Source organism: Corythoichthys intestinalis, chromosome 8, assembly GCF_030265065.1.
Source record: "Corythoichthys intestinalis isolate RoL2023-P3 chromosome 8, ASM3026506v1, whole genome shotgun sequence".
In the NCBI taxonomy this organism is placed as follows: Eukaryota; Metazoa; Chordata; class Actinopteri; order Syngnathiformes; family Syngnathidae; genus Corythoichthys; species Corythoichthys intestinalis.
The window spans coordinates 11,838,420-11,851,712 of NC_080402.1; the positions used below are offsets into that span (position 1 = coordinate 11,838,420).

Sequence of the window (13,293 nt, forward strand, 5' to 3'; positions counted from 1 at the left end):
CTGTTGCGTTTTGGACTAGCTGAAGACCTTTTAGTGAACTTTTAGGACAAGCTGCAAGTAGGGAGTCACAGTAATCCAATCTGGATGTAACGAACGCGTGAATTAATTTTTCTGCATCACTTTTAGATAAAAAATATTTCTAATTTTGGCTATGTTGAGCAGGTGAAAGGAGGCCGTTCTGCAGGTTTGTTTAATGTGAGCTTTAAACGATAAGTCAGGGTCGAATAAACCTCCTAGGTTTTTAACTGTGGTGCTGGAGGCTACACTTACATTGTTCAGAGTGACTATCTGGGCAGCTAAAGACTCTCTCACACTTTTCGGGCCTATTATAAAGACTTCTGTCTTTTCAGGGTGAAGTAGAAGATAGTTAGTGCTCATCCAGGTATTTCTATCTCGGATGCAGGTGCTTAGTTTGACCACTTGCCTGATCTGCTCAGGTTTAATTGATAAATACAGTTGTGTGTCATCAGCGTAATAATGAAAGTTAATGCTATGTTTTTTGATGATATTACCTAGAGGAAGCATATACAGCGTAAACAAAATGGGCCCGAGGACCGATCCTTGTGGCACACCATAACTAACTCTCTTGTAATGATTTCAGCTGATTTACAATTCAGCCCATTGAGGGGGAAGATTCAGAAAGAGGAAAATGCGACAGAGAGCAGCAAAATTTCATCATTGTTTAAATCTCTCTACTCCAATATTTTTCAGGATATTCTTTTTATCTAAGTATTTTTCCCCACGTATGGTATGTGGTATGGTCATGACAAATAACAGTCTTGTGCTAAATGGAATATGAAATATTAAAAATACATTTATTCAGTACGACAGGGCAAAATGAGTGCATAATGGTCAAAACTGCCGACTTCTTAACCTCCGGAACGGTATTTCATGCCACCGGAGTTAGTCCGGCTTTTGTCATTGCCCTGCCCCGGCTTCGGAGACAGAGAAAGAGCATACACAAAACAGGAGGCGTGACAGTTAACCGACGTGCTAACCCGAACCGAGCGGCTTCTCCTTTTTCTCGCCTTTCGAAACCGAAAAATCACACAAAACTACCCCGACTCATGTCACACATGGCGGCGGGGTTGATTGTCAGCTGACAAGCTCGGGTGGGAGGTCGGGGGGAGTCAGAAGGCCGGTGGGGGAATAAGCTGACGAGTTCGGGTGGGAGGTCGTGGGGAGTCAGAAGGCCGATGGGGGAATAAGGTACAAAATCAAATGTTTCTTTTTATCAACTTCGTCATATGCTATTGTTTAGTCACAACTGGATTCATTAGCTCATTACTATTCATCCTTCACTCAGCCGCTGGAAACAGAAATTTCGTTTAATCCATCTGCAGGCGAGCGGAAGATCCGGATTTTATGACATTGTGCGCCTTTCCTCATGGAAAACGCATTCTTCCTTAAAGCAAAACCCTACCGCTTTTGCCCACCTGCGTGGACAAAATCAACCAAAACTGAAAAGTTACCTAGTGTTGCTTTAAAGGGTTCAAGTTAACAATGTTAACTTGATAAAAAATTGTTGAATTAACCTGCATTTTGTCGAGTTTAGCACTTAAAGGGTTAATAAAATGAGTTAGGAGTATTGTAAATAAATTAATTACGCCATGTATTTAAGAAATATTTTTTTGGGGCACTTGGTTACAGGTTAATAAGTGCAGCAGTACGTATAGTGTTGTGTTTTCAGGCTCAATTCGCAGCCAATCAAAGCGTCCCTCCTCATCCCGTTTAAATGTCTTCAGGCCACAATTTGAGAAATAATAATTTCCAAATGCTTTGACTCTCGTTATTTTTTCTCCTTTATCAATTTTTTCCTTGAGAAATGTAATAATTGCTACTTCGATTATTAATGTTAGTATGGCTAACAGCTAGTTTTATTATTTTAGAGTGTTGAAAAAAACAATGTCAAATGATGCCATAGAATTGTAAAAATATCTGGCCCTAATTTAAACATTTATGTAAAGATTAATATATGCCAAGCAGAAATATGTATTGAAGGGGGGGTGGGGGGGGGCTAGATGACACTCAAATGCTTACGACCCTCTCACATAGCCAACACAAGTAACCAGAATATTGGAAACAGACTAGTTGCACACTGTGTTAAAATAAAACCTTCATAATGGCTACATTTTAGAATTGATACCTATTTCATAACATGAGTCAAATTTTAACAGCTTTTTTTTGTAGATTGTGAGGTTTGAGGCGGAGGTTTACCAAATAAAATGGCCAGTGAATGAAGAAAACATGCAGCCAGATATGTGTAGGAATTTTTGCAAGTACAATTTGTTGGTTAAATAAAAAAGGAAAAATTGAATTACCTGGATTTCTGCATAAATTAGTCAAAAAACGTGTTCTAATCTTCAACTAAACCACAATCAGGGGTGAAAGTGGCTAGAATTTCTTGCCGGAACTCCCCGACGTGAAGGTCGCCACGGAGCCAGAAATTTTATTTGTTTATTTATCTATTCTTTCAGTTTTTTGGGGGAGGGGGAGTGGGGTCAAACCTCTTAAACTACTGAAATGCATAGAAAACTGTTTTCGCACAATTATTTCTATAACACATACAAAAACTGATTTTCATTCAAAATTGTATTTTTTCAATGATTTGCAAAATAAAAGTTAACAAAAACATCAATAACCCCAACCTCCATCTATTTTTATTTTCCCTCTTTTCCTCACATACTAAATGCCAAAACTCAATTTTAACTACTTAAGAACATAGGATGTATATTAAAATGGAAGTTAATGTAAACATTTACTTTTTTTTTTTTTTTTTTACTAATAAAGATATAAGTAACATACATTCAGAAAAATAAGTACAAATGACTTATATTATGCAGAGTGAAATGGAATATATTTTGAAAATCGCGCAAACAATGACTTTTTCAAATAATAAGAAAATGAATAAGTAGCCTAACATAAATGAACAAATATAAGTCCAAAGTGCACATTGACGGCTAAGATGTTCTGAACCTCCCCATCAGAGCAAATAAAAGTAAATATGATAAATAAGCCTCCTCAACTCTTTCGTTGCTCTTAAAGATTTGATCGATTTTATGTTGAATTCCCCTTTTTTGTCGCATCAATTCAACAACCTTTTTTTTCCTGCTCCAGAAAACATGCACATTTGAACCAATCCGAGCTATCTCCGCTGATCAAATGTCAGTATGTCAGCCAATTGAACAGATAAATGAGTCGAGGCGTTTTCCTTTGCTGCGTGCATTCGCACATTGACGTGACTCATCATCGTCAGATTTGAATAACTGCAGCAGCTGCGGAAACCTCCATGCCACCGGTGGAATAAAATAAATAATAAAAAATTGGTGGAAATGGATTACGCTACACAAGCACTTTATTATGCTTGTTGTTAACACTTGTGTATGTGAGGGGCCGTTTACATGGTGACTCTCCGAGAATACGAAAAATGTTCCGCTTGAAAATGATGTAGTATTCATGCCAGGCCCTAGGGGGCAGTGCAGATTTACTGGGCGACAGAGAATGACCCCACCAAGCTCCCTCAGCCCGGAAAATAAATATGACCGCCCACTCGAAGCAAAGTCATTTTTCTTTTGTTCAAAAAGGCACACAAATTGAAACGTTCAACATATTTAATTTAAAAATATTATTAAAACTGTAAATTAAAGCCAACATTCCGCCATATTTGCTGTTTTTAATGTTTAGTAGCACCGCTACGCACGCCCAATGTGACGTGTAGGAGTGCTGACGTTAACGACACTGTCTCGCGTCGCAAGAGCCTTTGATATGCATGCCCAGGAAGCCCCCCTCTACCCCCCGCAATTGGATTCTTCCACTTTGGAGGCAGGATTCAGAATTTTTCGTCTTCACCTTCCGTCTTCGCCGACACCAAATGCACGCGAGGCGAGTCCGCAACTCAGTCATTGCGTCTTTGTGTCGCAGAGTCGCCATGTAAACTGTCCCTAAATCTGATGTTGGTAGATGAATTTGATCTTATCGGCCCTGAATCTTATACCGGAACTGCGTTCCTGATCGTTCTGGCCCACTTTCACCCCTGACCACTAAAGAGTGAGTTTTCTCGTTTTTAGAGGCAAGGCTAGTTTATTTGTAGCACTCAGGTTTTACACAGGCAATTCCAAACATTTAATACAATAAGCAAACGTTAGTAAGGAGTGGGAAAAGTATATAAACTCATTAGCTAATGTCAGGAGTTAGCCAACCTTGAGACAAATGTGACGTGACCGTATGTGTTGGTTAAAGCTACACACATTTTTCAATGTTGGGTTAAAAACATGAAAACATTGAGACTTAATATCACATTTCATGACTAATTCAAGCGGAAATCCAGCTCATCTCAAAATGTTGACTTTTTCTACTTTTTAATACACTATAGTGGAGAGGAGTTCACCGTTAGTGAAATATGTTTAGTTAGACGAGTCTGTCCTTTTGCATGTGTGACAGGTTCGCGGACCACCGAGTTGAGTCCTCAGGGCTCTCCTACTTTGGGCCAGCAGAGCAGCACCAGCGAGGACATCTGGGTACTCCGCAAACCGCTTGCAGGTAAACTCCAGGCCTGCTAATTGAGTTTTTATGTAACAAAATTACTTAAAACTAGAAAATGTAATTTCAGGAGAAATTGCATGGGGATGTTTGCTTTTTTAGTCCGTAAACACCCGCGGGTCGCTTTCTGTTGAATTTGAGGGTCACTTTGGCTATGTTCATACTGCAGGTCTTAATGCACAATTCCGATTTTTGTCATATCTGTTTTTTTGGCGTGCCCGTTCAGACTGCTTTTGTCCATTGAGCCCAACACGCACTGAGCTAACTGACCCGCATGCGGAGACACATCAAAACAAATAACTACACATTCTGGCAGTATGTCATTCCAGGGTGATCGTATTTTGATTTCCAAAAAGAGGACAGAAATAACAGACATTAATAATCCCCGTTTAGTCTTATATTCAAAGTTTATATGGACTGATAGAACGCACACTCATAAGACTTATGTACGTGCGTCATGCACGCACATACAGTGGGACAAATAAGTATTTAGTCAACCACTAATTGTGCAAGTTCTCCCACTTGAAAATATTAGAGAGGCCTGTAATTATCAACATGGGTAAACCTTAACCATGAGAGACAGAATGTGAAAAAAAAAAACATAAAATCACATTGTTTGATTTTTAAAGAATTTATTTGCAAATCATGGTGGAAAATAAGTATTTGGTCAAGTTCATCTCAATACTTTTTTATGTATCCTTTGTTGGCAATAACGGAGGCCAAAAGTTTTCTGTAACTCTTCACAAGCTTTTCTAACACTGTTGCTGGTATTTTGGCACATTCCTCCATGCAGATGTCCTCTAGAGCAGTGATGTTTTGGGGCTGTCGATGGGCAACACGGACTTTCAACTCCCTCCACAGATTTTCTATGGGGTTGAGATCTGGAGACTGGCTAGGCCACTCCAGGACCTTGAAATGCTTCTTACAAAGCCACTCCTTTGTTGCCCTGGCTGTGTGTTTGGGATCTTTGGCTGTGTGTTTGGGATCTTTGTCATGCTGAAAGACCCAGCCACGTCCAATCTTCAATGCCCTTGCTGATGGAAGGAGATTTTCACTCAAAATCTCTCGATACCTGGCCCCATTCATTCTTTCCTTTACACAGATCAGTTGTCCTGGTCCCTTTGCAGAAAAACAGCCCCAAAGCATGATGTTTCAACCCCCATGCTTCACAGTGGATATGGCTTTTTTCGGATGCAATTCAGTATTCTTTTTCCTCCAAACACGAGAACCTGTGTTTCTACCAAAAGATTCTATTTTGGTTTCATCTGACCATAACACATTCTCCCAGTCCTATTCTGGATCATCCAAATACTCTCTAGCGAACCACAGACAGGCCTGGACGTGTTCTGGCTTTAGCAGGGGGACACGTCTGGCAGTGCAGGATTTGAGTCCCTGGCGGCGCATTGTGTTACTGATAGTAGCCTTTGTTACTGTAGTCCCAGCTCTCTGTAGGTCATTCACTCGGTCGCCCCGTGTGGTTCTGGGATTTTTGCTCACCGTTCTTGTTATCATTTTGACGCCACGGGGTGAGATCTTGCATGGAGCCCCAGATCGAGGGAGATTATCAGTGGTCTTGTATGTCTTCCATTTTGTAATAATTGATCCCACAGTTGATTTCTTGACACCAAGCGTTTTACCTATTGCAGATTCAGTCTTTCCAACCTGGTGCAGGTCTACAATTTTGTCTCTGGTGTCCTTTGACAGCTCTTTGGTCTTGGCCATAGTTGAGTTAGGAGTGTGACTGACTGAGGTTGTGGACAGGTGTCTTTTATACCGATAATGAGTTAAAACAGGTGCCATTAATACAGGTAACAAGTGGAGCCTCGTTAGACCTCATTAGAAGAAGTTAGACCTCTTTGACAGCCAGAAATCTTGCTTGTTTTTAGGTGACCAAATACTTTTTTCCACTCTAATTTGGAAAAAAAATTCTTTAAAAATCAGACAATGTGATTTTCTGTTTTTTTTTCACATTCTGTCTCTCATGGTTGAGGTTTACCCATGTTGACAATTACAGGCCTCTCTAATCTTTTCAAGTAGGAGAACTTGCACAATTGGTGGTTGACTAAATACTTATTTGCCCCACTGTATATATATGTATATATATTTATATATGTATACGAGTATGTATACTGTATATATTTTTTTAATTGAATAAATGGTTTTTAAGCACTTCAAATGTAATGCAGTAATTACGATTAGTTTTAAACATGTTACTGTTCCACCGAATTATTACTAAACAAGAAAAAAGTACAAAAATGCTTGTCTTTATGAAATACTTCATTCAGCGAGTCCACTCTAATCTGCTCAAGCTGCTCACTTACACACAATGAGTTGCCACAGCAACTGTTTAACAAGTTAAACGCTGATTGACGCTTTGTTACTTCAGCTTCCCAGCATCTCTGGCAAGATCAAACCTTTACGTCTGTTAATCATCCTTAACTTTAATAAGCAACTCCAGTGCGCTGCCTGACCAAGAAAAGTGGCAGGAAGGAGAGTGAGAGACTACGTGATCAGATCGAGACAGCTCTTTAAAATACTGCATTTATTTATTAATTTTTTTAATTGAAAAAAAATCCGCGATGGACTGAGGGCGCGAAGTTTGAAGCTCGAAGTAGTGAGGGATCACTGTATATATACAGCAGTGTACTCTTAATATTTGCTTTAAACATTGTTTTGTTTTTAGGGGGCGAACGCAGTGGCAGCGTGGGCAGCCTCGGAAGCGCCCGGTCATCAAGCAGCCTTCAAGGCTCGGGCAACACGCACGTATTGACCACACCCGCGCCCAGTCCTCATCCAGCACCGACGCCGGGAGTCAACACGCACGGCCTTAACGCTCCGGGTCTAAATGCACAAGCGGAGGGCGTTAAGGTACAAATTTCCTTGCATAGAAGCACTTGTTATGAGTATCTGTGCTTGACTGTTTATGCGTCCCTTATTCTTTTAGCTCCTGGCAACCGTCCTTTCCCAGTCAGTAAAAGCCAAGGAGCATCTATTGGAGCAGTCGCAGTCCATTGAGCAATCAGCAGGTAAGAGCCAAAATATCACGCAAATGCAACACGGGCGCAGTGTTTCCCATTGTTATTGTCAAAAGTCACATTTGGCAATCGGTGGTTCCCAAATGGAGCTCTGTCTGATGTGATTAAAAGCAACCATTCAGAAAGATCAAAATATTTCACGCAAACACAAGACGCTCGGAAATAGAATATCACACTGTGATGCGAATCGCGTTTGTCATCATTTGAGCTCTCTAAAGGCCGTCTGTCTGCTCTAATCAGACTCTAGTAGCATTACTTCAGTAGCGCGAATCAGTTGTAGGGGTCGCAAACTGTGTTCTGTTCTACTGTTAGTTTACCGTTTTAACATTAATGTTTTAAAATTATAATTAACTATTTATAGGGCACGCGTTTATTTTGACTGGGAGAGGCTGGCAGTGTACTGAAATATGAGTATTCATAGCCAGCCTCACAGTTTAAATGAACTGGACGTCAGTGGAAGGTAATGAGTTAAAAAAAACACAAAATTAACAACAACAAAAAATGTCTTATTGCGTGTCATAACCAGATTGTAGTTCTGTATTTCATTCATTTCAGTCTTATTTGTTTTATTTTTATTAACATTTAATTACTGTATTTTTCGGACTATAAGTCATAGTTTTTTTCATAGTTTGGCTGGGGGTGTGACTTGGAGTGACTTATGTGTGAAATTATTAACACATTATGTTGAGTTAATTATCGAGGGTTGATTGAATATTTGCTTGATTGATTGAATATTTGCTTGTGCTCATACATACCTAATACATACATAATACATATTGACATATTTTTTCTTATTGATATAACCAGTAAATGATTATTGCTTGCTATACTAGGTTGTAGTATAATTTTTAAGTGTTACAAAGAGTAAAGAGGGTCGGGATGACAACTGCCTTGCTTCATGGCCGCATCATTGCGTAACTAGACCTTCCGGGACATCTTCAGCACCTGACTTCTAGACTTTCGAGGACAATTTTACATTCGAGGACATCTTCCATGGCCGCAGCGTTGCATAACTGAAGTGTCTGGGTCATTCTGACCACTTTACCTGTGCCCTTGCTTACACACGTGTATTTAGTTAGTTCCACCTACATGCTCACACATAGCCAACCAAAATCACATAGGTGTCTCCAGCTTGCTTTCCCCTCCCTTCAGGGCGGCACCCTTCTGTGTTAGGACAAATCCCTAATAAAAAGAGCAAGGAGGTTTTTTTTCCTTAGATCAATTTTGGTGACTATACAGCGTAATCTAGCATTTCTCTGTCTAGTCCCTCTTTGCTCTCCTTGGCCAAGAAAACGGAGTGTCTTCTCTCCTTATTTTTGGGTAATTTTACCTAATGTCTACCTAAGGGTCTATTTTTGAACTTGACACATTATTATATCATTTCATATGTTATTTTAGTGTTTTGGAGTGACACTGCTGGTTTGCTTAACTTGTTAGCATGTTCTTTATGCTATAGTTATCTGAATAACTTTTAATAGCTATGTTACTGTGAGAGAATTATATTCATGCTTAAAACACAACCATAATACATCATTTTTTGTATGCTTTTGTTATGCTTGCATGAGAACATTGTAGCATAGAGCGTCATTGTTAATCTGTTTGAGTGTGCCTTCCCATGGCCTTGTCGATTGTAGACTGTATCACCATTTGCCCAAATATGGACTGTTATGTTCCTATGTTTTTCAATATGCCCTGAATAAATACAAGGGAGGACTGTGGTTTCTTATCATCGTTCTAGCCGGGACCGGTGTTCAAGGTCTCAGCTCAAAGATGTTTTTGTATGGAAAAATACCCAGGTTTGTGAGATGACGAGTTTCGTTTCGTAGTAAGTTTTGTTTCACGGCTGGCTTCGGCACCGCCCTTTCTACAGTATAAATGTCCAGCCTCTATTGTACTTCTACATACTCTGGGTGATCACAGCTCCTGGCTGGGTCACATCATTTTGTACCCGAGAGCTCTTGTTCATAAAGCCTGCGAAGCAAAGCAATCATTTCTTTAATCGAGCTATCGAGGTAACACTTTCTTGGACTTCAAATTTGAGCTTCCCTGATAGTGACGTTAACATATCAGCTACATTTGCACTTCGTTGTTCATGCATCATGTAACATTATCATACTGTGCACTTATTCAGCATGTTGTTCTCTATTGTATTTTTTATTTTAAATTGCCTTTCAAGATTACATATCTGTTGTATGTGTTGGATTTTATAAGTAAATTTCCTCCCAAAAAGCGACTTATACTCCAGTGCGACTTATATATGTTTTTTTCCTCTTCGTTGGGCATTTTATGGCTGGTGCGACTTACACTCAGGTGCGACTTATAGTCCGAAAAATACGGTAATCTAGAATTGTATTCATTCATTTAAAAAATATGAATAATTTACTGTAGAAATTTTTTCATCGCACTGAGCCAATTTTTTTCTTTTCATTTTCTTTGGCATGATGTGTTTGTATTATCACATGTTAATATTGTGGTCATCATGACCCAAATTGTAGCCTCCATGTATGTGGATGCCTGGTCTTTACGAGGTTCATGAAGTTTTTTTTTAATTAACAAAATTAATCCCTTGCCCTATAAAGGTAAATGAATTTGTATGTGTTGGTATGTTGTAGGTGTGGAGTTTTCAAACTCCATTTGCAGCCAATCAAACGTCTCCTCCCATCTCGTTTAAATGTCGTCAGGCCAGGATTTGAGAAATAACAGTATACAGGTAGTCCCGGGTTACGAATGAGTTTCGTTCCTACACTGGCGAGGTAACACGAATTTCCGCGTAAATCGGAATTAACCCTCTAAGTACCCAAAATGACCATCCAAAAACATGCTATTATATGTCATTGTACTGTCCTTGCCAAGATGTTAGAGCTGAGTCCTAGCTAGACAGCGAGCTAAGCTCCGAAATGATGATGTCAGACATCCATGTGTTTTGCTGACGTTATTCAGCTGCTCATGACATCAACACTTTCAGAATGAAACTAAAATAAAAATGAAATTAAATCAGTTTCATCCTCAATAACAGCAGTTCAAAATTGGGTTTATAACTAGTTGCTGATACAGCAAAGAATCCACACAAACGATTAGCATGTATCATTTAGCATCCGCACATCATCAAAAACACTCACATCAACTCGCCTGAAGTATTCAACCATAATTCAAAACACACAATAAACAGTACAAAGGTGTTATATACAGGTGTTGCTTCTGTGAATGGTTCACAAGCAACAAATGTGCGCGCAGGCTTGCAGTTCTTTCCCCTTCTTCATGGAAGCAAATGGCTCTTCCTCGTGTGTGTGCGTGCACTCTTCTTCGTGTGCGCGAATACGTTCTTCTTGGTGTGTACATGTACTCTTCTTCGTGTGCGCAGATATGTTCTTTTTCGTGTGTACATGCGCTCTTCTTTCAGGCAGGGCCGAGAACGAAAAGTGCTATTTGTCATGTGGCAACATGGATTTTGTTATGCGGCATTTTTTTGCCATGTGGCAAAACGGATTTTGTTATGTGGCATTTTTTTCTTTGCCATGTGGCAAAATGGATTTTGCCATGTGACATTTTTTTGCTCTGTGGCAAAATGTATTTTGCCATGTGGCATTTTTACTTTGCCATGTGGCATTTTTTTTTGCCATGTGCCAAAATTGACTGTGCCATGCAGCAAAATCTATTTTGACATGTGGCATTTTTTATTGGTATGTGGCAAAATTGATTTTTTTTTGTTTTTTTTTTTGTAATGTGGCATTTTTGCAGGCCATGCATGTCCATCCCATTGACGGCTACGCATGTCCAAATTTTCCCTTCATTTTAAATGGCAAAAAACATGTGGCTGTGATTCTTGACCATACACTTTACATTACAGCGCATTGTCAATCGACTGGCACCCAAGTAAGGCCATGCCATTGACGGCTATGCACGTCCATGCCATGGATACAAAAAAAAAAAAAAAAAAGCCACATGGCAAAATTCATTTTCCCATGTGGCATTTTTTTGCCATGTAGCAAAACGGATTTTGTTATGTGGCATTTCTTCTTTGCCATGTGGCCATTTTGCCATGTGACGTTTTTTTGCTATGTGGCAAAATGGATTTTGCCATGTGGCATTTTTTATTGGTATGTGGCAAAATTGATTTTTTTTTTTTTTGTAATGTGGCATTTTTGCAGGCCATGCACGTCCATGCCATTGATGGCTATGCATGTCCAAATTTTCCCTTCATTTTAAATGGCAAAAAATATGTGTGGCTGTGATTTTTCACCATACACTTTACATTACAGCGTGTTGCCAATTGACTGGCACCCAAGTAAGGCCATGCCATTGACGGCTATGCATGTCCATGCCATGGATACAAAAAAAAAAAAAGAAAATGCCACATGGCAAAATTCATTTTGCCACATGGCAAAAAAAAAATGCCACAGGACAAAATCCATTTTGCCACATGTCAAATAACACTTGGCTCTCGCTGTCTACTTCTTTGTGTGCGCAAATACGTTCTTCTTCGTGTGTACATGCGCTTTTACTCGTGTGCGGAAGTACTACCTGCTCGTCGTAAAGTCGAAATCACTTAAGTCATACTTACGTCGTAACCCGGGGACTACCTGTAGTTTAATGCCTGAATGCAGGAGCAACTTAGAGGGTGCTGGGGGTACAACCATACCCTGGCCCAGGTCTCTAAGGGGCGTGGTTTGTTGGTGTAAAGTGGGCGTGGTTAGGCGAGGGGAGGGTCAAACTGAAAGGTGAGATGATGCGCGGAGCTGTAATATAGTTTTTAAAATGTGTTAAAATATCTGCCAGCCACTTTTATTTTAACTATTATAGTGCTAGGTGAGAACAAATAGTTCTCAACTAGCACCACTCCGCTCTCGTTGGACTGTCCACTCGAGAGGGGTCCCGTTTATGCTCATCGCACTGGGGCCCTGTTCACAAAGTTCCGCCACTGTCCTCATGTATGTTTGGATTTTCATTTTCTTCTTTCTTTGTTTTTTTTCTCCAGGTTCTTCCACCTCCATGGCTCACGAGCAGCGGCCGTTCGAGCGCAAGACGGAGGAGGACGATGGGAGAGTGAGTTTTTTCCCCCCATTTAAAGCTGTTTTGTTTTGGTCAGGGCAAGATGATGTTGGGTGGGTGTTGTCGCTCTGCTTTTACCTGAGGATGCTTATAACGCCCCCTGTCGCCATGGCGATAGGCCGAGTGGCATACACCCAAAGTAGTCAGTTTCTTGCTGTCCCCCACTTGCATCTTCACGCTTCTACATAATGCACCTGCCAGCCGCACTGTGTGATGCATGAAGCTGAGATCTGTATAGAAGCGAGCATGCGGCCCCTCTCGAAGCTTCTGTTCGATCCTCATTGGATGAGCTCACTCAGCTGACAGTGGCATTATGATCATCTGTGGCACAACAATATTGTGAATTAACAAGTGCACTATATGGTATTACTGAAGCTGTAGATCAGTGTTCACAGGGTCGGTTTGAATCTCCTTTGAACTCTAAACTGCCTCAAGGTCAACATTGCACTGTAAATGAGAAGCTGTTCATAACTATAATAAGGTTTTGCTGCCCTCTGTTGGCAATTCTGGCTCACCCACGTTCTGTAAAAGCTTGTTATTCAAACTAAAAAATAGGGCGTCCGCGATTTAATGATGTGATTAGAAATCAAGCCTGTTCACATAATTTTCTGAGAATCATAATCAAGTAAAAAAAAAAGATTGTGTTTTGAAAATTGATGATTTTACAATA

General features: G+C 40.1%; 1 protein-coding gene across 4 annotated transcripts in view; it reads left to right on the top strand.

Moving 5' to 3' along the window:
* LOC130920156 (caskin-1-like) overlaps positions 1-13,293 on the top strand; it is a 115,609-nt gene that overhangs the window by 71,733 nt on the left and 30,583 nt on the right. For all 4 annotated transcript variants that reach the window (XM_057843106.1, XM_057843107.1, XM_057843108.1 and 1 more), the window contains 4 exons: positions 4,441-4,539; positions 7,223-7,407; positions 7,484-7,565; positions 12,550-12,617. In XM_057843106.1, the coding sequence (XP_057699089.1) occupies positions 4,441-4,539; positions 7,223-7,407; positions 7,484-7,565; positions 12,550-12,617 (434 nt within the window). The remainder of the gene's footprint in view (positions 1-4,440; positions 4,540-7,222; positions 7,408-7,483; positions 7,566-12,549; positions 12,618-13,293) is intronic.